Source organism: Pieris brassicae, chromosome 12, assembly GCF_905147105.1.
Source record: "Pieris brassicae chromosome 12, ilPieBrab1.1, whole genome shotgun sequence".
Taxonomy (NCBI): Eukaryota; Metazoa; Arthropoda; class Insecta; order Lepidoptera; family Pieridae; genus Pieris; species Pieris brassicae.
The window spans coordinates 1,723,058-1,748,610 of record NC_059676.1 but is presented as its reverse complement, the minus strand read 5'-3'; the positions used below and the strand labels follow the sequence as shown (position 1 = coordinate 1,748,610).

Here is a 25,553-nt window from a genome sequence, read left to right as displayed (position 1 = left end):
AGCGAGCATGACTTGTGTTAAAGCTATTGCCTACTATGACTATGCAATACATTGTGTGGACAAAGCCACAATTATCTATGAAATTCTGACCATGCAAAATGATATCTAAATAATAACAGCTCTAATAATACATATTTATTATTTACATGTGTATGACTGATATAAAAATGTGATAAAAATTATAGCATCAAGTCGAATAAAAATATTTTACATCTTATATCTATGCGTTGTCCATGCAACCATTTGGAATTCACTGAAAAAAAATTTTATCGTTATCAACCATATACAGTGTAAACTCTATATAACGCATAGCGCGCATTTTATCGTGTTATAGAGAATGGTCGTTAAATGGAGACAATAAAAATCCGAATTAGAAAAAAAAGAGTATTTGAAGAATCTTATTTTAATGATATTGCAACTTAGCAACTTCAAAATTACTTTCTTTAGCCATTACTCAATCGTTGTCGTTATTGAGACTGGGTGTACGAGAATGATGCTGGAACCACGTATGGAAGACGATCTGAAGCAACCAATGCCAATTGATTTCGTCGGTTTAGGGAGTTCGTTGTTAAATCGAGGGAGAAGGCCAAAACCGACGACATCGTTTAGAACAAAATATCGGACTAAAATCAAAGATCCCGAATGAATTCTATGTATTAGATAATAACAACGTCATCGGCTGTTACGACCATCGATTTTTACGACTATATATGAACAGTCCCTTCGATGTCGTCAAAACAGATTTTGACGTTATTATATTAGACGTTTTTGTCTAAGTTTGGTCACATGGACTTAACTACAATAAATTTAGGTGTTATTAAGGCAGAAGACGATTAAGATGTGGGTTGAATGATTTCCACCAGGACCTAACACTGTGACAAAAATCTTCATAAAACATTTAAAAGACGCTTATTGAAAAACAGGATCAGTCTGTTTGTTAGATACTCGTTTGCCGAATATTTTTACTGCATTTATTATAAAATAAGCTCTGCTTGCTTGTGTATGTCTCCAGCCCATCCATTCGCATTACACCTTATTGTCTCTTTGGTCGCAGCTTTGCATCTGGCAATGTGAGCAGTAAGCAAAAGTGTTAAAGACCTCCAGGTTGTATCCAGAAGATTTATGCGAAAAACTTGTAGAATTAGTGAAGCTTATCGATAGGACGGATGCGAAAGCGACAGCCGCAGGGAACCGTGCTGCAGAATATTGTCGGATGACTGGCGCAGCTCATTTCCCGTGTCACCATCAAATATTTTAGGCTTTAAAATTCACGCCCGGGGAGACCTCTTAAAATCATAAATTAAAAAAAAACTACATATAATTTAAATATTTAATAAGGTCATTCCGTCATCTATACTATTAAAATTCATGTAAATAAATATGATAAGCAACAAAAATATGGCTTATCTGGCACATTGCACAACGAGCAAGTAGCAACAAACACTATTATGTATTAATTGATCCGTTTTCGGTACAACAACAGAAGTAGACGTTTAGACATAACAAGACAATAGATATACGATAATAAAATTATTAACATTCCTGTTGACGTCAGCCCATGAGCATTCAAATTAATTTAACAAAATACAGATTAAAGTATGAGAATGTAAAAATTATTACTAATAATGTTTTATGTGGGCCGATCCCAGCGGCACTGCAATGCCGGGCCGACCCGTGACAGGAGTGGAGCGAGCCCCGAACATCCCGTCAGTTTCCAAAAATCAGTTTAATATACTGGTCCCGCTATGCGGGAACTTTCAGATATTAAGCTGAAAAGAACAGATACTACACTTTGATCTTAGCCAAAAGGCCGAGAAGCGATACATATTTCAGTGACTCTAGAGTATATACGGCAGAATGGAAATACTGTGATAGCGGCATTCAGTAGAAGAACAAAACATCTAACGACATCTACCGGCGCTGTCAAGTACTACGTGGATTTTGGTGTATTAAAACGCCATCTAGGAGAATTTATACTATACCTCTTGGTTTTATTATGACTTCTATGAACACATGCTAGCTACAATACAATGTTACAAATAAAATTAATATAAGTTGTCAAGTTATATTAATTTTATTTTCACCAAAACCTTATATAATATTTAAGTAAAAATTCTATTACAATTTATAAGACAGAAGGGCAAAAGACATAGAAAGCAATCTGACCTTACTATAATGAAGAAATCGGAGACCAGTTCATACACTTATGTTGCGTTGACCTCAGGGTTAAGGTCATGTACTTGATCGATAGACAATAATTTGGTATTGTAATTATGAGCTTATAGTAGTTGTCTATTCCGTAGACTAAGGCTATGTACTTTTGCGTATATTTTTAGTTAAAATTCAGAATCTAGACTGAAACCTAAATCCTTATCAGTAATTATTTAAGAGGGTCATAGTGCGCTAAACATGATTTACGTTTGTAAAATACAATATATGTTTACTAAATACGAGAATTAGGCTTAGTGCTATTCCTCAGAATCTATTAATAATTTAATACCATATAATACTAATAATTCGGTTCCAAAAAGGTTTACATGTATGACTGTATATAACAAACTGTAATATAATGTTTGATAATCAGAACCTTACAGTACATATCTATAGCCATAGGTCAGAATATGATAAGTCATACTGAGCAAAAATGTACTTATCATTGTCTGATCTATGACTACAGCTATATATACCACATATATATTGCTATATGTATAGGTTGCGTTACATTTTTAAGATAAATGATAAGCTTACTATCTTGTTACTAAACAATTGTTTTCTGATTGACTGGCCACGAGGCTTTTGGACACGATTTATACAGATTCAAACTAAAAACAAGCCCCGCGCCTGTTTGTGTTCATTTATTTTATTGTCCGACTGTCGAAAGAGCCAAGTGCGATTTGGAGCTCGGACGGGCTCATCCCGGGATGGGTTATTCGACATGTTGCTTGCACAGAACACAGTTAGAATAATTCTGCTCTAAAATGTATGTCAGTAAGATGAATAGACCAAGAGGTAACACAGGTCCCGCCGGCTTGCGGGCTTCAACTCGCCCATTAATGAAGATATTTCCGTAGTAGATGTGACTTGGGTTCGGCGGGAGACGCCAACCCTTAGGTGCTAAGTCCCTGTTGTCTTGCTTCTCATCCATAGATCTGTGTGATAAGCTACTATACCATAAGTAACTGGAAAAGGCGAATATCTTTCATTGGTACATTAATTTAGGATTAAGGTTTATCAGTAAATTATTTCCTTTAGTCAGAAAGAATGCGAATGGGCCAATCAGAGGGTTCTTTTGTGGGAGACGTGCTACTGTTTGGCTGATGATTTAAACTGAGATGATCGTTTCTAAGAAGCCCTGAATCAAATTCAAAGTCAAAAATCATTTATTAATATAGGTAACACAATGAACGACAAAAAAAGAAATAAACATTAAATGCTTCTAATTTTACATTAACTGCCAGTTCTCAAATCAAGGGCGTAGAACGGAAGAGAAGAACTGGCAAGAAACTCTCCGCCACTCTTTTTAATCGCCAAGTATTTTTTGTTGTTTTACAGAACGTTTGTAAGGAGCTACAACCATAACACCATGTTCCAGATGACGTCTTAAGTAATAAATAATAATATAATAAATTACTGTCCTACTATAATGTAAATGACTACGTAAATGTTTTCGCTTCAAAATGTGTTTGGTTTCACAGTCAGCGAAAATTAAATCTGGCTACAGGAGATAGGTCTCTACCCTCAGCTTGCCGCAGACGTTTTAGAACATGCCTTAAAATTATTGAATTATTATTTATTAATTTATTAACTAAATAATTTGTACTATTTTAGCTAAAGTACTAGACGAACCTACAGCCATTCCTTTCTCAGCCAATTAAAGATCACAAGACTGCCAGCTATCATTTACAAAGGCGGCTTAGATAATTTGGCCACTTTGGCCAGAGAACCGGAAAGTCTCAAGAAACTGGTAATAGTACTCGTTAGTTGTTGTTAGTTGGTGAGAGACCAAACAGACATTTATGGGTTTCAACAAGCTGAGGATAGGGCGGCATGGAGGCAGCAAGTCGAAAACAGACACGAACTGCAATAATTAAGACTACAAAGAAGACAAAACTAAAGCCTCTCTGTCTCTTTTTATCACAGCGTAAACTCCATTTAACAGAAAGAGACGATACAATACTTAAAAGGCAGTTATTAGACTTTAATAAAAAATAAATACGTATGTCTCTGTATGTTTACGTATGTTTTCATCACAATGTAACATCGAAATCAAAGAGGGTAACAAGCGCTTACAACAAAATTTTGCTGCAAAACGAAGTTATAACATGGCGTTATAACATTTAATGTTTTTGGTCTCATAAGTCGTGGACTACATAGCTCCGAAGGTCCCAAAGTATAATAGCATTGAAATGACAATGGTCTATTATCAGTTTAAGATAACGATTAACGATTTGTCATGATTAATTGTGCGCCCGCTTTATCGATCATGCTTGTTAGCGTTGAAACAAATAACAAAAATACTTGTAACAAATACCTATGTATTTTAATGGCAATATGAGATAATAATGGAGTAACAACGTGATTAGGATTATAGAGTTTAATTAGGATCTAATGTCTCGAGGCTTTAGGGATAAATTCCGTATGTCAAATATGTTATTAACATACTGGACATTATTGACGAAACATATTTATTGCAACGTCTCGACTCTTAGGGTGAGATTAACGACAAAACGTAATAAATCAAATTAAATCTAATGACAGCATTCTATAGTCAGTGTATCTATGGTCATGTGTAAAAACTCAATCACGATATTTAATTAGTATCGGTTTAAGTGTGTTTAATGAGTTGTCAATTGTATTATTGTCTATTACATACCCCAGAGCTGGTGCTTTCCTCGCTCAACGAATAAGTATTGCAATACAGCAAGGAAGTGCTGCCAGCGTTAAAGATACAACAGGGACCAAACTATTTAAATTTATTTTAATTTTCTATTTATTATTACTATGTAGCTTGAGAAAATTGTGAATACTGTATATTTGCTTGTTATGTTTAGTTACATGAATAAAATAATAGTAGTTTTTATAATTAGATTTATTTAGTGGTAGTAGTTGTTTGATATTAGAGTTGTTAGTTTTAATAACAGAAAATTGCCTGTAATAATATAACTTTATATCTGTTGTTTATTAGTTTGTAATCTACGTATTTATATGTGTATCACAGACTAATGTTTTTCTACAGTTCCTGCATTATATTCAAACAATTTCCGAAGGCATACCTGCGTTTAAGCATACAGCTAAGTGGCGCCCGCATACCATTAAGTAATTTGATTGATTGAGGTCAACCGAATTTCAAATTTCGAACCCAAACAGACAACTTGAAATTAGAATGTCATTTAAGGTCAAATTGTTAATATACTTTTTAATCTAGCTAAAATACTAGGATAGGATATTAATAAAGGAGTAACAACTACCAATGACTATGAATTTTACATATATTTATTTACACTTTGTTACCATAATATACAAACTTATACATATTAATAAAAGCAGGTTACATAAGTTATTAGGCAACGGGCGGCCTTATCGCTAAAAAGGCGATTTCTCCCATGCAACTTTAATATGGAACAATAAAAAAGAAACCCACAGAGGATAAAGTAGAAGAAGTGCATATTTATTTATTATTTATTATAGAACTCCATGTAAAATATATAAAAATTATACAGTGAACATAAAATTGACAAAAAAACCACTTCGACACTTTAAAAAGGAGAAGATTAGACAATCTAGAAAATAAATGTTTCTATCGCAAAAAATCATAGTTTTTATGGCAATTAAAGTTCTTCTATAGTCTATTTCTGCTCTGAATCCTTCATACCCAGTTATGGGTTAAACTCGGGCGAGACATTGTATTCAATATTCATGTCGATTATCTCAAAATAATATTATATGTATTAAACTAGTTTAGATTTATAAATTATTGCGCCTAATGAATCCGATATCATACAACAAAATATATTGAATTATTAATATAGACGACTATGAAGCCGTGGTATAAACATAGTATAACATATATATGGGCAATGGGTAGTGTTAGATGACATAGAAGGTCGGACAGTAAGCGACACAGCCTTCGGGTCGCGAAAAATGATACGAGAGATCCTATGGATAGCTTCATGCATTACTGAACAGTTCTTTTAAAAGACATAACTCTACTTGGAACTAACTTTGCTGCTAAGTTGGCTATCGTTAGCAAGGTCGAAGGCAAATGGTTACGGGACATATCACCAACCCGCTGGTGAGACCAAGTTACTCTTCTCACAGGTCTCCCCATAACAGCTGCGCTAAGGAAAGCCACAGACCGAACTAAGTGGAGGGATGTCACTTGCACCCTTACAGAGACATGACCTTCAGCAATGAAGAATACGACTGAGAAGAAGATCTAACTATAAACAAATTTCTAGTTAGTTAAATAACTATCAATATTGTTTTGTTCTTCGTCAATGTCACTGCTCTCGCACCAATTTGATAAGTCCATGAAAAGCTAGCTGCTGAACAAGCAGGGCTTTTCAATCTAGGCCACTGCTACTTCACGACAACGCTAGACCACACTCTGCACAACAAATTGCTACCAAATTAGAGGAGCTTGAAATTTCCAAGACATCCACCGTACACCCTGGACCTCGCTCCAACAGATTAATTTTTTTTTTCAAAATATGGATAACTTCTTGCAAGGAAAAAAATTCAAATCTGAGGGGGCTGTTGAAACTGCCTTAAAAGGTTTTATTGATTCCCGTCCGAATGTTTTTTTTAGCAAAGGAATCTATCTACCTTTAAGATGGCAAAAGTGCAAATATATACTTTGATTAATTAAATATGTTGTTTAAAAGAAACTACTTTTGTTCCTCCCATACAAAACGCAAATTTCATATGAAAGGACCTAATTGTACGAGCCAAAGCTGTACATTTTGCTCACTCGGGCTATCTTAGAATTATAAGCGTGATGATCCCTATGTACGTGCCAAGGTTCGTACATTCTTGCTCATTTACAAGCATGACAAATTCCTATGTTTGTACGTGCCATGGATGTACATTTCGATCACTTATAAGCGTGACGATTTCCCAAATCGTCGGAGTTACACCCCGAGAGCATAGCCAGACGTAGGCACTCTCTTTGAATGTTAAATTGTATTCATTCGGTATATAGCAATTAGCACGTCATTATTTCGCTCATATTCTATTGTAACACGCGAGTGGTAAATATAGAGTAAATCAATAAATCTCTATTATTTGAAGCATCCCGTTGACCCAGGAATCGTACACTAATAATAATTAATCCATATTTACAAAAGATTTACATACTTAAAATGTTCTTCAAAAATATCTATTTTTTCCAAGGACCTTTTAATAGAGTATCCTCCATGGCTCCATCTCTCTTTATCTTGAGCAATTCTCTCCACCAACTTCTTTAACCTCGTCAGCCTACCGTACGAGAGACCGCTCTTTCTTTTCGATGACGTATTTTATCAGATAAACAATAAATGTGGTAGAAATCTTATTTTTTATGTAATAGGAGTCAAGCAGGAGGCTCACCTGATATTAAGTGAAACATGGACGCTTACATTGCCGGAAGGTTCGCCGGGAATTGCAACATAAAAAGACCTTTCCCAAGAGGTGAAAAAGAAGAGTGTATATTATAATACGAAATAAATAAGAAATATCTAATTACTATTTGTAGCTATCCTAATGTATTTGATTCTATTAAAGCTGTACAAATTAAAAGGAATTACAAAATGTCAACAAAACTATTTATAGACAGAAAGTGTTGGCGACAGCGTGCGACGCTGGTCCCTGAGGTCGTACATTCGATTCCTGGCTGTTCAACAATGGTCTTTCTATGTGCACATCTCATGCACTCGTAAAGTCTAAGAAGACATCACAAGATCGCCACAATCCCATAAATCTATGACAGGTTTTAGACAGAACGCTGCTCGTTTTATCGTCTCTGAAATTAAAATTTAGAGGCCATGACCTAAATAGAGTAGTAACGCCTGATTTATCCAGTCCAGCCATAAGTTCTGTTACAAATGAAAATGCATTTTTTTAATGAAGTAATGTAATGTTTTTGAAATGTTTAAAAAATAAATCAATGGCACTGCAACCTTTTTAGGTCTGGGCCTCAGATTCTGTATCTGTTTCATGATCATTTGTTAATCGAATAGGCAAGTAGGTGATCAGCCTTCTGTGCCTGACGCACGCCTTCGACTTTTTGGGTCTAAGGCAAGCCGATTTCCTCACGATGTTTTCCATCACCGATCAAGCGAATGTTAAATACGCACATAGAAAGAAAATCCATTGGTGCACAGCCGGGGATCGAACCTACGAACTCAGGGTTGAGAGTCGCATGCTGAAGCCACTAAGTCACCACTGCACTATTAAAACGTTTACCTACATATTTATTAGTCTCAGCAAAAAATAAAAATATATTCTATTCGAAATGGCCACCTTTGGCTTTTATACGGGCCTTTAATCTGTATGGCCACGAATCTATGGACCACACTGTTTTCAATGAAAATTTTGCCACTACTTGCTCCTAAGATTTTTTAAGGCACTCAATGTCGCCGTATCGTAATCGATCTGTTGATAGTACAGCTTTCGAAGCTTTTGAAGCAACTGTAAATCACCGACTGTTCCATACTCACTTTGTGCAAGGCGATCACTGTAATTCTATTTTCTTGAACACACCATTCCACATTGTAATTTGATAATGGACATGATAAAATACGTGAAATGGCGCAAAAACGAAGGAAGTTTTCAAAAAAAAAATACGTGTTCCAAATTCAAAATATTTAAAAAGATGAAAACAAGAAAAGTTTTTATGTAACAGTATTATGGCCAGATTAGTTATAAAAATCGCATAACGCCATCCACCCTTCCATATCTGTACTATCACCTTCTAAATTAAAAGCAATACTTACAAGTCATTTATTAGATTACAACGAGTGCGCGCCTCGTACTTAGTGTTAAAAAATGTTAAAAGCTATTGCAATATTTTTTCTTGGTGAGTGAAAATTTTGTGATGTGTCAATATAATACATATATTTTTAACTATCCCTATTATGTTGAAATAATAAGCAAGCTAGATTATACTATATTTTATCTCTTTAAAACAAAAAACTTGGCAGAGAGTCTTGGTGGTTCCATGAATGAACCACCAATTAACCTCTTTTTATCGGGAATTGAAACGCTTTTCCCGTTACCGACTTTGGTATGAAAAAATAAATTCAAAGAATGAAAATGTAGTCCTTGCAAGAACAGTGTTGAGAGGTTCAGACTTAGAAAAAGACTCTTGGTTTGAAAATCACCCATATATATATCAAATATATAATTATAACTTCAAATGACATTGATTGTAAATAATTTGATAACTTTGACATTATTTTATATTCTTAATAAGACATTATACAAATTTATATGACATATGCATGCCTATTTATATTTGGCTGTTTGTGCGGACATTTGTAATTGATCGATCTAAGCACTGTACCACTATCTTGGCAAATAAACGATTATTATATAATCTATAGGGGTAACAGCGGCCCTACCCCAAGTTCCCCACGATTACTACCACGTGCTACACTTGCCCCACTCACCCCCATTATACCCAGTGTTTGAACGGCCTCCCCACACAGAATTCAGCTGTGCTGGACGCCCAAGAGGCTACTATGCTGACGTGCAAGCTGGATGTCAGGTATCTATAAATCTCATTTGTTACGGAATATTTACTTTAATTCAAATTGAAGGTAAATAATATAATTTTCAAGATAGTCGTTAGTTAAAAAGGTTTAGACACCCTTATCTTAAACACATACACTTATCTTGTACTTGCTCCAGTTACCTCTCACGATACTCCGGTGATACTAGGGACATTGGGCTATGAGAACAGTGAGAAAATAGAGAGCGACGAACTCTCTATGTTCACAGTAACTATCCCTTTATAGATTTATAGTTTGCCACGGTAGACGCAATCTAGTGTTATATTTGATATTTTTGGTTTGCAATAAATTATCCTTGTTTGTCAAGCACAAACGTCGGAAGACCTAACCTATAAAGAAAAATTACACAACCCACACACAGCGTAAATATTTTTGTATTAATTTTATCTGAATAAGAAATTGTGTGCTATTGATTACAGGCTTATCATTTCTGCTGGCGTCATCGTCTGGTAAATACTGACCTTTGTACGAATGGGACTCTTTTCAACGAACAATTTCAGGTATTTATGAGTACAGTGCTTGCAACACCACTCGGGGCAAATGCTTTTCCTAATAAGTAGTATGGAATTAAGTAAATAGTAAACCAGAAAACCCTCGCCACCGAACACCAGAAGTTAATTAGACTGGCGCACTCAATATTTGCGGGCTGAATAATGTGCTATTACTTCTAAACCGAGTGTTTGGTGGAAGTGTTTGCCGGCGTCCAGGCGTCGGGTTGTCTCTCTCCATAAAATATGGCGAGGGGGCCGATGAACCGAGTGAACGGGGCTTGCAGCTTCTTACAAACGTTGTGTAAAACAGCAAAACTTGGCGATTAAAAGGAGTGGCGGAGAGTTTATTGCCAGTTGTTTTCTTCCGTTCTACGCTCTTGATTTGAGAACTGGCAGTAAATGTAAAATTAGAAGCATTACATATACATTTGTTTTTTGACGTTCATAAGTGTACATTGTGTTACCTATATAAATGATTTTTGACTTTTGATGCAACTAAATTCTGGAACAACCTACTACCTCCAATCCACAAAATCAAACCTTTTAAGTCTTTAAAGGCAAAATACAGACGTATTAGTATCCCAGCTGGCTGAGATGAGTTTTTTCGCACTGTCTATTGTAGAGACAGAGGGCTAATTAGTAAGTGATTAAGAAGTAGATATTCTAGAGTTTATACATCTTACTTATTATAAAAATATTTTTCAGGTGTGCGACCATTTCTACAATGTACGTTGTGGATCACCTTACGAAGACCTATAGTTATTATTATTATGTATTTATTTGTATGGTTAACCGGTTAGATATCTACTCAAAATACTCATTTGTACATTAAGAAATGTTTGCCAAATCGTTGCTTGATTTATAAATTTTACTTAATATAATTAAATTCATATCGTAACAATATCATTTATTTATCCATTATCAACAAAACCTACAAAAGTTTACGACTCGTGGCCATTACAAGTGATGTTTTGGATATAAGAACCGGATGTTACTGACATGGTTTGAGTAATAAAATTAAAATATTAAATATTCGCGTGCCCTTATCTGTATGAAAAGAAATGTTGCAATGTTTTTGTCCTGGCTATAGATTTCTTTTCTTCGTTATATTTTTTCTTAATATGTTTGTAGAGGAAAGCCTGTTTGTTGGGTGCTGTTGGTGTTGAGTGGTGCTGGATGCTGGAGCGAGTGTTAAATGCTCAGATGGAAAGCCTTAGTTGTATCTCTATCGGACGAGCTCAGTTTTAAGTGTCCTACGCTCTTGCTCACGCTCTATTCGCGATAAGTCGCTTCCAGCTCCGCTGTTATGACGATATATTCCAATAAAAAACTGTTTAAAGTACATTATTTTATTGAAGAAAATATAGAATTATCTACTATTTACATAGAAACAAATTCATAACGGAGTATTATATCATGAGTATTAAAATGGCAGTAATTACTTAACCAGTAGAAAGAAAACAGGAAAACGAAATATATGCTTTTAAAACCGATTGTAATGTAAGATTATTTTTATGAACACGTTCAGGAACTGCAAATTCAAATATAGTCATGGATAGTTCATACGACAATACAAGTTATATACGGTCACATAATTCACGCGGTTATGACGTGGCTGATATAAAAATAATACTCAAAGTAATTTTCAATTTCGTTAACATAAGACGTACAACCAATTTACAAATGAATTAGCATAGCGATATAACATATTGTATATCACCGATAAAAATTAAAATGATTTAATATAGATGTCTAAATACCAACTAATTTTATACAAACAGAGTCAATAAATGCCACGTATTGCGTATTCGACGTTTATATTAACATATATCTAGAAGACTTAGAAACATGTTTTACATAGATATAATACTAGTTTAATATTCCACTCAACATTTGGCTTACAAGATACTCAACAAACCTTTTTTTCCTATTATCCATTCTAAGTTGTATTCTTACGCATTGTTGAAGACAATACTTGAGATGGCCATTTTTCCCATTTTCCACGCTGTACATATATAGAAATTATACAGTTGCTTTGAAGGTCGGTAACATCCCTCATGCCAATTTTTAAGCTTCAATGTTATCGATTTAACAAATATATACTATTAATAGATATTTCATACAGTTGTGGGTAACATAATGTTAGTTTAGCCAACATTATGTTTCTGAGTAAATGTCGATAGCTCATGAAACGAAAACCAATAAACTATTCGTTTATAATTGTGGCTAGTGCTGTAATATACATATTATTTATTCGTTATACATGAAGAAAATTAATAGATGTAGCAGACACAATATATAAATTGAAATAAAGTTTTATATTTTTCTATACCATAAAAAAACTTTTCAACATAGCACACGGGGCTGGGTGAATGATCTTTCGGCGCTCATAGAAACCTACACACAAGCAACCGAGACTAAAAATTTATAATTTTAAATCCAGAATAAATATTATTAATACGTATTCGATTCGGTTTAGTCTATCCTTTTAATGTCTATTTATCAATTCCTCTTGACTGCCAAACGCTTGGCTAAAGAAGCCACAGATTCAAAAAGTTCATGAGTTCAATTTATATTTCTTAATTCTAAACTCAAATCTCAATAGAAAAGTAAGGCAATACATAGAACCATAGATACAAAACTATTAGATACGGCAACAGCCGAATCGGGCTCATAACCAATTTCATTCTTTTTGTTGACCAACTCTATCTCATCTAGGATTCTCTTCTCTTCTAGCGATAAAAGAGTGGCTTCATCAATAGTTCTCATTAGATTGTAGTTGGAGTAGGTTTCTTCTGGAAGTCGAAGGTGTAAGCGTCCATTTGAAACGACATAGGCTGTTCGTCTGCTTAAGTTCTCTATTCGATTCGCTGGAAAAAATATATACTTTAAAGACTAATTGTCGCTTAGATGAATGATTATTATTACTCGAGTTATATAACCTAACTTTAGTTAAGTTATATAGAAATATTTTAGTTAATAATAAGAAGTGTAAACAAAATGTAAACAATCATCGCACGCTTGAAGCCAATACTGAGCCCTGTAGTTTCCGATAATATCCGATAACACAAGTGACATTTAGATTTGTGGACCCTTAGGTAAGCCAAGTTAGTTTTTGTTAGTGTCGTTACCGCACTACTCCTAATTTTATGTTAGTTATAAGCTCATATTTTAAACTATTAAAGTCAGTTGTTATCCAGCGTCAAACAAAGTGTTTTATTTTAACATTATAACACAACAACCGCCACCAAACTTAATTCTCTGAATTAATAAGAAGTACTGTTAAAATTTTAAGCTACCTGTCAAACAAAATCAGTTTTTTTATAACGCTTATCATCCTAGGTGTCTCTTGTTATTTTTTAGGTACAAATACGATATCCAGCTAAAGCCAGGTATTTATAGTAAATTACAATAACATTTATGCACTGACATAGTTAAGTTTAGTTGCTATTAGTTAAGCTGAATATTTAACCATCCGGAATATACATGTTACTATACACAATACCTTCCATAAACTTAATTTAGAAAACTAAAACATTCGGATTTTTTTATATTTTCTTACCATCAGGTAGGTTTAGTGTCTTCAAAGCTTCTTGCAGTATTGGCTCGTCTACAATCTTATTATATCTATCCACAAAGTCGATGTATGCATCCTTCTCGCTCTCGCAAGCGCCACGGAAGTCGTCTGTGTCAATACTCCACACCATGAGACCACCGAGACCGTAGTCTATGGCCAATCTAGAATAAACATAGTAATTGTAAGTCTATATTTAAAAAATGGTCTTTTACTAACGAATATAATTAAGGAAAATTCTTACTAATTGTATTTCACAAGATTTTATGAACTTTTACATAGCAAAAACATGTTGTCAATCAAAAAATCGAATTGTTAAACGACAGTACCGGCAAGCTGCTGCTTGCTCATTACTGTGAGGATTGCCAGCATTAAGAATACTCTGCCTATTAAAACTTGTCGTTGTGTTTAGTTTTACAATAAATATTATGTACCTACAGCTTATGTTAAGATTCTCATTTATTTATTTTTGTTAAGATTTTTTTAACTGACATTAATTAATGGTCAGGTTTTTACCTACAATTAAATCAAATAAATAAACAAATCAGTGGTGCTACAACCTTTTTAAGTCAAGGCCTCAGATTTCTGTACCTATTTCATGATCGTTTGTAAATCTATATATGCAACTGATCAGCCTCTTGTGCCAGACACACGCCGTCAACTTTTTGGCAAGCTGGTTTCCTCACGATGTTTTCCTTCATAGTTTGAGCGAATGTAAAATGCGAAAGAAAGTCTATTCGTGCACAGCCGGACCTACGACCTCAGGGACGGGAGTCACAAGCTCAAGCCACTAGACTAACTCTTTTAATTATACTTACTTGACTTTAATAGCAATGGATCTTGCATTATCGTATGATATAACTCGTGCACCGTCCCGCAAGTACGGAGTTGCGGTTTGTTCGTGCCAGTGTTGGGTCCATGCCGCTGACTTATTTGTTACTTCGGTACAAATCTATAACATCAAAGGTTACATACATTAGTTGTTCATACATTACATACATTCTAGAAATTTAAGTAATATTTTTAAATATTGGCCAGAACAAATTTTCTGTCAATCAGGCCTAATTTTAAGTTGTTGTGGCAATCTGACATAATTACGTAGCTTTGTGATTTGAACTTATTAACATACCTATAGTTTATATAAGATACAGACTGTATATGTGTGTTTAATACAATACATATTTACGCACACACATCTATATTTATATATATAATTGACCGTTTATGTACGGCTCTCAACGGTTACGTAAATTATTCATTCGTTAATATATATTACCTCATTATAACCCATAAACCCGGCTTCCTTAGTAAATGGTCCGGGGAATCCCATACTCTTGACAGCTGTGACTCCGAAGAGAATTTTCTTAACCCCAGGATTTTCAAGAATGAAGTTACGACCGTACATGGGAAGACCTAGTACCATCTTGTAAGGACTTACGCCATGAGCTAACATGTATTTGATGGTGAATTCCTGAAAAAAACATAATTTAATTTTGTACACGTTTTTAAAAATGTCTATTGTACACGTTTATAAAAATGTCTATTGTACAAACATTACTTGTCCACATCGTATCCCTAACTTTCATAGAAACTTACAACACGTGAGACTGATCTTGAATGTTCGTGATTCATGTACACTTTTTACTTTTTATTTTTCATGTATCCATTTTTAGTTAAGTTTGTTTTTTTGTTCCTGTTTAGTTTTGTCTTAATAACTATATGTAATATGTATTTTTGAACTTCTTACCTACCTTAACTAATTTAATACATTGTTGCTCACAGTGGTTGCGTGGAAGAGATTACTGGAAAGCGATAAGACCGCCAGTTGCCCTCCTTTTCATTTAATTTTGTTCAATTTTTATAAAGAAGTGTTAGTAAATAAATGTCAATCTAGAATGACACTACTAGACAAGATAGAAACAAAATTCTATTTGACCTGACTAACTTGGATGTACTCTGTATATCCATTACTTACCAAGCTTAACACGTCCTGCTCGTTAGTCCCTCGTAGCGGAGCATTGGCCCCAACAACACCATCCCAGGTGCCGTGGTAATCATAACACATCATATGCAAGAAGTCCAGATACCGACTCAACTTGGCGAGGTCATATGCTGATTCCATGGTCTCTTTGCCTGCTCCGAGCGCAGCCGTCAGTATGTAACCTTTAGACTCGAAGGCTTCTTTTAGTTCCTGAAAAGTGGTATATTATTTTGATAAACACATGTGTAACACATTAAGTAGTATTCAATAAGAATTAAAACTACTTCATGTTATATGGCCATATTACCAAGATTTAGTTATAGATATTTTTTTTAAAGTTGGTACATATACGAATACATCTTATACACGAGTCTTTTGCAAGAATTTATGTTCTTCCACGTAGTATATTTTATGCTTGGCGATTTTCTAATTTATCAGAGTTACGCCCCGACAGTATAGCCAGACGTAGGCACTCTTTTCGACTGCTGCATAATAAGAGTATACAGTTAAAATAAAAAGGAACCATACATCACCCTTTTAACTACGTTAAAATTTCGTATATCCCAGGTCTCCCATCTTCCTATTTGTCCCTCCTTTTAGAAGAACCCGTTTTTTCTAAATCTTACTGATATCCAGATGAGAATAGTATAAAAGAGGTAGGTCTGGATAGGCATAGTTGCTCAGCTCACACTTTGAAATCAATTTTCCCTTAGTTTTTATAATTTTGTTTTTTGTATTACCTTGACCAATAACACATAGTTTGCCTTGTCTTCAGGTCTACCATCACGCCTCGTCGGGTACTCCCAGTCCAAGTCTAGACCATCAAATTTGTATGTACTGGAATTGGAACAGGTTTAATAATCAATATGACGAAAAGAAAACTCTGGTTATAGAGATCGTTTAGGCAGAGATAGTCTTTCAAGACAACTAGAACATATATATATATATATATTCATAGTAGGATCATGAAAAAAATGTGTCATATAGTAGGATATATATATATCCTACTATATGACACATTTTTTTTTAATTTCTAGGTTATTAAACAAAAATACACTCTTGTCAAAATGAGTGAACATAATACTAATGTGGGGAAACAAACCTCATAATAACTTCTAATAATCATTATTCAAAATGGATAAATTGAAAACTAAAATAAATTTTAAAAGTTTGGTGCCTGTGGCAGTGTACCATCAGTTTGAGATATTAATTTGTTAAGTACCCCAGCACCAGGTTTTCGGTACGATTTACCAGCCCCAACTTTAATCTTAAAACTATACCTTATGCGCGACAAAACAACATCGTATTGAATTCGTGCTAACATTATAGATAATCTGACCTCCCTATGTATAAACTTATTTAGTTACGTCTGTATTCTTTAGTTAGTAACAGTCTGATAGGACGTTGTAATAAACACTACTTCACTAACTGATATTTTATTATGACGATAAATGAGTTTGGAGGTGGTTGTTGTAGATGTGTTCAGACATATGTTAACTAACATAAAAATATATGGTTTGCGTCGCTAACAAAAACTATCTTGGCTTATCTAAGGGTTCAAAATTCTAAGTGACTCTCCAATACAAGTACAGTTTAACTTTTTGGACATTATCGGAAACAATAATGTAATACAATTTATGAGTGTGGGAAAAACTAAAGGGCTCATTTTGGGCTCAAGTGTGCAACTATTGCTCACATTTGCTATACGCTTCTAATTATTAACTAATATATATCGACAGCGTCCTATAATAATCAATTGTAAAATATATTATTTATAGAACAGCGGGCAAATGGGCAAGAGGCTCGCCTGTTCAGTGATGCACATGAACACTCACAATGCCAGATGTCTGGCGAATGCGTTGCTGGCCTTTTACTAATTAATAGTTGCTCTGAACATGATGCATCAAAGATGTATTAATAGTTTATCAAGACATGCTTGTTACTTTCTCAGCAGCTTCTAAGTTATCATCTAATGTAGAGGACATTATTAAATAAAATTTCACTATGAGATGTCTTTGTCTTTCTGTTACGCTCTCATCCAAGACAGATTAGTGCAGATGAAACGGTACAATTAGACCGTTATTAGGTCCATAGGAAATGTGTTCAGACACAAATTTGATATCGCTAACATATACAACACTTACTCCAAGAAAAGCAAGACGCTCTGCACAAATTTCGCTCTCGCTTCTGTATTAGCCGCCATTACTGAATACTTAAGAGAACCTTCGTTCCATCCTCCAATAGCTAACGTCACTTTCAGATGCGGATACCTCTCTTTCAAAGCCACCATTCGTTTGTAACCCGCTTTGCCGTAGTCCTTTTCAAGATCTTGCCAAGGGTCTGAAAATATAATCTTTATAACAGGATTCATATTGATAAATCTAAATGGTATATCACATTATATGATATACCATTTCCATAGACAATTCTATAAAATGTAGATCAATTATATTAATATTAACCAGCTGTGCGAGTTGTCTTTGCGTTAATTGAATAGTTTGCTTGTGATAATACGGTTTTAAAGATACTAATGAGTGGACTATAATTAACTAACAAAATTCGTAATCTATAATATATCTGTTTAGTTATTAGTTTAAGTAGCCTAGACCACAGAATTAGAATTAAATAAAATTGATACTTTTTAAACTATAAGTATGAAGTTTGTTGTCCATTGGACACGAGTAACGAGGATAGTTGTCTTAAGAGGAACGTCTCTAAATGGACACACATCAAAAATTGTTGAGATAAGTCCGTTTCAACAAATAAACAAATTATTCGACATTTTGCGTACGTTAATTTTATATAGAAACGTGTTTTTTTTCTTTTGTTTAAGGGATATAAGTCAGTCTTAATATTATAGTCTAAATGTTTTAAATGTCTTTAATGTTACATAACAACTAACAACGTACTTATATGTTATGAAAAATAACATATTTAATATATATATATTTCCTTACATACTTAAACATAAATATTATTGGTGCGTATCGCATCTCTTAGGCAACAAGTATTTTCATATATCATGTTCAATGTAACTTTTACTGACGTTTTTGCAACTGCAAAACTGGATAAGTTTTATAAAATTTACTTACCCAAGCTCTTAATACTGTTGCCATGTTCATCCAGACCAGCGAATGAATATACAAGGTGAGTGCAGAGAGACGGCTCGAGGTCGCTCTGCTCAAACTTGCCTGCACCAGTTCTGTATGCAGCCCAACTGGCTACGTAACACACCACTACTTTGCCATGCATAGGTCCTGGAAAGAAAAAACCTAGTCATCCAAAATAAGGTTCAATCTAGGCCTTGGCCTCATACTTTCTCTACTACTTTCAATGGTCCAGTGATAGGCTATCTCGCTCTTACAACTAAATTACAAACATTGACGAAAATATAATTTTTTTTCATTTTCTTTGTTTGTTTATTACTGTTATTGTTATTTTGTATCTCTTAGTTTTAGTTTATTATTAAATTTTAGTTATTATTATTATTTTTTGGTTTGTTTTATTTTATTTTGATTTATTTTGTGGTTGTTTGTTTAATTTTCTTTTTTCGTTTGATATATTTTTTATGTTCTAATGTAATTGGTGTATATGTGTATGTGTGTTAAATTAGAGAAGTCATAATTTCTTGTATTTTTTAGGTATACACATTGTTTTAGAATGTATATATAAATAAATATATCTGTATTTGTTTCGTGATCATTGACTCTCGTAATAGACGAGTTGGTCACAAGGTCCGTAATTTGTTTGTCAATCAACTGCATATTACTTAGTATGTATGTCTCATACCTGCACGATAATACCTGTATAGATATTTTATACGTGAAAGTATTTTGTCTCGGTGATAAATGACAACGTCCGTTATTTATATCATTTTAAGCATATTACCTATGTAATGTATGTTTTTTAATTGTATTGGTTTCCTAGAACGATAATAAGCTATACTACTATCTGGTTATTGTAGTACTCTTGGGCCGTGAGGTTCTAGTACACAAGCGCTAATTAAAGATATAACTTGGCGCGTAGTTGTTATTATTACTATTTAGGTTTATTAAATAGTTAATACCGTAAATTAGATTTTTAAATTAAGGAATTAGTAGTAGATTTTAAGAATAGTAAAAAAGTATACATTATTGTATATTGTAACTTATAAATTCAGAAACGAATGCCCGGATATCAATAATCTTAGACTGTTAGATTAAATAGATGATTTTTCAAAATATCTAAACAAATTCAACCGAACAAAGCCGAGATAGGCCGCACTAAGCTATGACACGTTCTATAAATTCAGTGAAAACAAAACGACATAATTGTTTAACCGTCACACAATTGTCTGAATCAAGAAACCGTATAATTTTGAAATAATTACCTTCACAAAAGATATTGTATATATATTTTTTAAAGTATTATTGTCTTACACCTAGTAAATTCTGTATCGTATAAGTAGTATATAAACATTTATAACACTATACAGAATTAGGTTTTTTTTCAATATAGAATTAACAGTAATAATAACAAATGCATAAATATGGTGCCAGTGTACATTTAACGGTGGAAAACTTATAGGAAATATGTATAAGTTATAAAGTATTAAAAAAAATATAATATTGCTTTTTGTTAACAAAAACATACTATCTAGTTTAGTATGTCTTCCGGCTGTACTGAACTCGCCATTAAAATATAATATGATCTTCAATTCCTCCTTTATTGAAATTTCCCGTGGAAAATACTACATTTAGTAACAATATATTTAACAAAACACTGTTTGTGTTAGCGAAATTTTGTTTAATTTAAAGATAGGCATACAGGCTCATGCGCGTTGAACTCTTTTATACTAACGAGTATAGACATGGTTTCACGAACATAAAATCTAATAGATATCCTAATAATACATTTACGTATATGTCTGGAATAGGTAAGAAGTGTTTACTAAACGGAAGCATAAATAGTATACGTAACTATAAAATTGGTTTGGAAAGTCGATGCTTTTGACGTACACGAACACTTGACGAAACTGTCGTTAAATTTGCGCCTGACGTTTAAGTGCTCATGTAATTTGTACAAAGTGACCTTTATGTATAAATTAAAGTTCAGTTTTTACTCATAAATAACGATTTAGTGTACCGTGTTTCGAATCTTAATTTAACAAAAGTCGAGGCCAATATAAATTTAGTACATAATTTTGTTAAGCAATTATTTAACGAAAATGCTTTGCTTTACACAAACATTAATTACACTATAATATGTGTATAGTTTTAAATACATATATATGCGTAATATAGTTTGCGAGATATGTTGCCTGGTTGATAACAACTATGAAGTATCAAACTTTATTTAATTATTCTAAGTTCACTGCTATTTGTGGACTTTTGTCATCTTAAAGGTAGGTCATTGATCCGTTGAAATCTTTGATTGAGACGTTGGATCCAAAAATGCATGTTTTTGCGACACCACCGCCATACACATCATTATTCCTTCGAGCCATTTCTGCAGCACTGGTGCCACGGTGGAACTCGTGCTCGTAAATAACTCGATATATAATGTTTTCAATTTTATAAATAGAGTGAAGCAAAGAAAATGGATTTAAAACGGAGAAATGAAATCATGGTCTTGGAAAAATAAATGCACGAGTAAATAGCTCTAAAAATTAAATTTCGAATTTCTAACCATTGAGATAAATGAGGTCAAAGTGGCCAGTATTACAAAACGCCAATTTCATATTGGCGTTTTGTGAATAATTTTACTTTGACATTATTTTATGTTCTTAACAAGACTTTGTAAAAATATATATGATATTTGAATGCCTATTTATATTTGGCTGATTGTGCGGATATTTGTAATTGATCGATCTAACCACTGTACCATTATCTTGGCAAATAAACGATTATTATTATTTATCCTTAAATTGTAAAATAAATTGTCCGTAAATGTTATATGCAGTTTGATTCTTTATAATTAAAGTATGTCACATTACAAAAGTTCTCATCACGTGATCAGAATTTTTATAGCCTGGTTCACCTTGAAATGGCTTGATGTCCATCTTATTAATATTTAATTTGCTATGAAAATAACGAAGACACCATTAGTGTATTTTAAATACTTGATTTCATAAATCTCATATCCTTGTAGCAACTGAAGCGAGTTTTTCTAATTTGTTATAATTATTTTTAAACAAAAATATCAATTATTGCGCTGGGTTTTTGAAGTGAAACTTCTTTATAGGCGTTGGAAAAAAAACTACCGTCACTTTTTACGGTTACGCGTCACATTTTACGGTTACGCGCCATCTTTTCTTTATCCCTACCACGGTTGATTCGAAAAGATTCGAAGCCATTAATAACAAAAATATATAATAACGAAAACAATACCAGTAATAAGGTAAAATGAAATAATTGTATTATTTGTATTCATGTCTATGATAATAAAAGTCTTTTGTTAAAGTTTATGTCATTTAACTTTACTAAACCAATTTCAGTAAAGTTGCATATAATAGATAATTTTTCGAAAAATAAGGTCATAAAGAAGTTTCACTTCTTACGTGTGTACACTTGAACATACACACATTTTTAAACATTTATTGTAATGCTCACCAATCCTCAGCCTCAGCAATTTGAATTTTAGTAAACAAATATGTATTTTAACTGTGGGAAACTTTGTACTTTACCAAATAATAAATTAGGAAGGTTAACTATGTATAATCTTTATTTCCTATATTACTTCCTGTTTGTTACAAGTATATCCCAGCTTATTGCGAACTAGAAACGGTGATACGACCTTCAACTGTTAAAAAAAGGTCACACTCCTCCCTAAGAGACCTGATATTCACCCACTATATAGGGTTTCTATGCAGTAGCTGCCTTATAGTTCTATAGAATTGATTGCCTTGTTGTAATTAGATAATCGTAAAAAGTATACTGGCTATCGTATCTCAACGCGCTAGCCTTGGAAATTGCAACAAATGCCGAAGTTCAATGAAAATAAATGGTTTGACAGTTCTTGGCACTAATAATAATAATAATTGTTTTATAATTTGAGTTTCCTTAAGTGATTTCCATTAAAACCTACAATTTAGTTTTGGTGTGTATCCAAAGCGCGGTAAGTTACTATTGTGACGGAATAATTGTTAGTACTACACAATTTTGTTGGCAATAAATGTCTCAATTTGAAACGGTTGACGAAATGTCATGTCATGCAAATAAACATACATTTAACTAACACTTGATCACAGCGTTTATTAGAATTTTTCTATATTATTTATCTACATAAAGACGTTAGAATACTCAGCGGTGATTAGCAAGCAAGACAGTCTTCTTATAAATTCCCATTTAAAACACTTAATTAGATTTAAAGCCTTTTCCAAATATGAGTAAAAATTATTATTCTCTAAGCTTCATTGCATGAATTTTTGTGAAATTAATATTTATTGATGAGATTATTAGTTTTCCAATTATTCAAGAATATAATTTATAGTATATGTTTATTAGTCTTTTCAAAGACGGAAAGAAAAAATAGGTAGATATCATTCCAAAGAATAATTATGTAAATATGTTAAACGCATTCTCTAACACATACATATAATGTGTATTGGTTACATAGGCAAAAAGGAAACAGATTTCTCAAAGTAAATTCGGACGATTGGAAGATTTTGATAAAAAATTAAGTCGTGCCAATTTATTTAGGAAATATAATTTATTCGATGATTTAAAGTCGTTAGAGAATAATTTATGAACATTTAAGAACACGCCCTGTCCAAAAAACTTCCATATAATTTTCAAGTTTTATTTAGCCCAAAACAACGAATAAAGATTTACGACTTCAAAGCAATATCAAAACAATGTTGCTAACAGTGGTCATAAGTTCTGGTTATAGAATGACCGCAGAATTTCTTTGTGCATAAAATGCTCTGCTAGTTTTTTGTCAATTAAAAATCAATTTTCGAGTCACGAACGGTCTATATATTATATTACTTTATTCAATTTTACCAATTGTGTTGTGACAATAAGTAGTACATGACATTTGTATGTACAAGACATAACTATATTACGAAACTTGCAAAACACGGTTTCCATAAGGCAAGTTATAACTTATAACCGACCTTCAGTCATCCACAAACAACGACTGGACGGTACTTTCTCTTTGAGACCTAGGTAATATATGTAAGCCTTTGAATAAAAACTCCTTTCACTTACCTCCCAAGGTCTGGCCATCTAACACGGCTGCCAGAATTGTCACAATAAAAAAAGAAAACCACACTTTTCCCACCATTTTGTAAATTTAATTTAAATTATACGTCGACGCGGCTCTGACATTCTCGCCGACTGCTATTTGGCATCACGCGTTGCGGTTACCGTTTTACACTCGTTATGCGAAATTCAACCTAATGACTTTAACACAGCGTTTAAACTCAATTACTAGTTTTACAACGTAAACCAAGAAAAAATAGATAATAAATTTTAGACCTTATGACGTTTGCGATAGAGTTTAATTTGGATTGTTCTATAATAGTGTTTTTCCTTGTGAAGCATGGTTGTTGAAAGTGACTTTACCAGTTCCACAGACGTATAGTTTAACAAAATGTTATTATGGAGTTGTTTTGTGATTCATGAATGAATCAATGCGATACTAGGAAAAGGGCTCAATCCACGAAATATTTATATATATGTAAAGCTTTCATAGTCCGTTTATATGGTTGGTTTAAGTTCAATAAAGTGTAGATTTATTTTAATATAGAGAGACGATTACTAGAAGGCGATAATTCTGAATTCCCACTGTACTCTAGCTCCATTGAATGGATGACCGCATGAATATGTCACGGACAATACAACAACGTGGCACGAAAGGCTGAAAGGCTTTAGAAGACCTGGAGGATGACCAGGACTATCTAACAAAGACTGCAGGACGTGTGATGTCATTGAATTGAGGGTAGGCTTTGTACAGTGATACAAAATATTGGTGTAATCTACGACATTTATTAGAAGAAAATATGGTCAAAAAATGTCTAGTAAAAATATCCCAGAATTTATTATAAATAACCTTACAAATCGTAATATGTACTATTAAAAATATAGCATTATTATTATCAGTGCTACAAAACTAACATTAGACCGACGTTTGTAATGTTCCAGATTCATTGTTTAGCAGTTTTGGATGTCAGAGGTCTTTTACATTTTGCTATTAAATTTATGACAGGCGCGCGGTTAAAATAAATAAAACATATACGTTTATTATAAGTTTTAAGAGTCCCCATCCCTGCGTTCATCACTTGTGCATCATCATCATCATATTCCATCCTCTTCAATCCTAAAATTCCTGCTTACCTTAAGAACGATTTTTAATACCAGAAACTGTAGCCTTGAAATCCCATAACACAACTCTTCTTTTAGGGTCCAGAGCGAGGTTCTGGAATTCACCTAGCTATCCGCTTAGCTTCTTTTCTATCTTCCTTTAAATCTCTATTGTACAAGTATTACCTTTTCACGTATCCTTTCGCACTGACTGAAATTATCGTGATTTGTGTGTCATTTCTCATTGTCTATATATGTTTTATTTGCTTTTCTTGTTCCAGTATTTGTCTAAGTATTTGTATATAATATATAATTTTGCAAATTTTACGTTCACCTTATTTAATTATTTGTTTTTCCTTTCAGTGGTTGCATGTAATAGATCACTTGAAAGCGATAAGATCGTTTTTAATTATAATTAAATAGCTTGAATGCTTTTTACTACATGTTCGTGTA

At 33.3% G+C, this 25,553-nt stretch overlaps 2 protein-coding genes and 1 non-coding gene across 3 annotated transcripts; 1 reads left to right on the top strand and 2 right to left on the bottom strand.

Moving 5' to 3' along the window:
• Window positions 1–1,629: 1,629 nt before the first annotated feature.
• LOC123717595 lies at window positions 1,630–1,822 on the bottom strand. Its single transcript, XR_006754847.1, has one exon. It is a non-coding gene; the product is annotated as a U2 spliceosomal RNA (small nuclear RNA).
• A 7,202-nt stretch (window positions 1,823–9,024) lies between these two features.
• Window positions 9,025–11,072, top strand: LOC123717419 (U-scoloptoxin(01)-Cw1a-like). Its single transcript, XM_045673404.1, has 4 exons — window positions 9,025–9,055; window positions 9,582–9,745; window positions 10,190–10,270; window positions 10,967–11,072. The coding sequence occupies exons 1-4, from the start codon at window positions 9,025–9,027 to the stop codon at window positions 11,018–11,020; spliced, it is 330 nt and encodes a 109-aa protein (XP_045529360.1). The 3' UTR covers window positions 11,021–11,072.
• A 522-nt stretch (window positions 11,073–11,594) lies between these two features.
• Window positions 11,595–24,124, bottom strand: LOC123717121 (probable chitinase 2). The gene is made up of 9 exons (XM_045672940.1): window positions 24,006–24,124; window positions 18,909–19,073; window positions 17,961–18,156; window positions 16,557–16,653; window positions 15,811–16,026; window positions 15,112–15,306; window positions 14,654–14,787; window positions 13,824–13,999; window positions 11,595–13,131 (listed from the first exon to the last, which is right to left on the bottom strand). The coding sequence occupies exons 1-9, from the start codon at window positions 24,079–24,081 to the stop codon at window positions 12,860–12,862; spliced, it is 1,527 nt and encodes a 508-aa protein (XP_045528896.1). The 5' UTR covers window positions 24,082–24,124; the 3' UTR covers window positions 11,595–12,859.
• Between the last annotated feature and the right edge of the window lie 1,429 nt (window positions 24,125–25,553).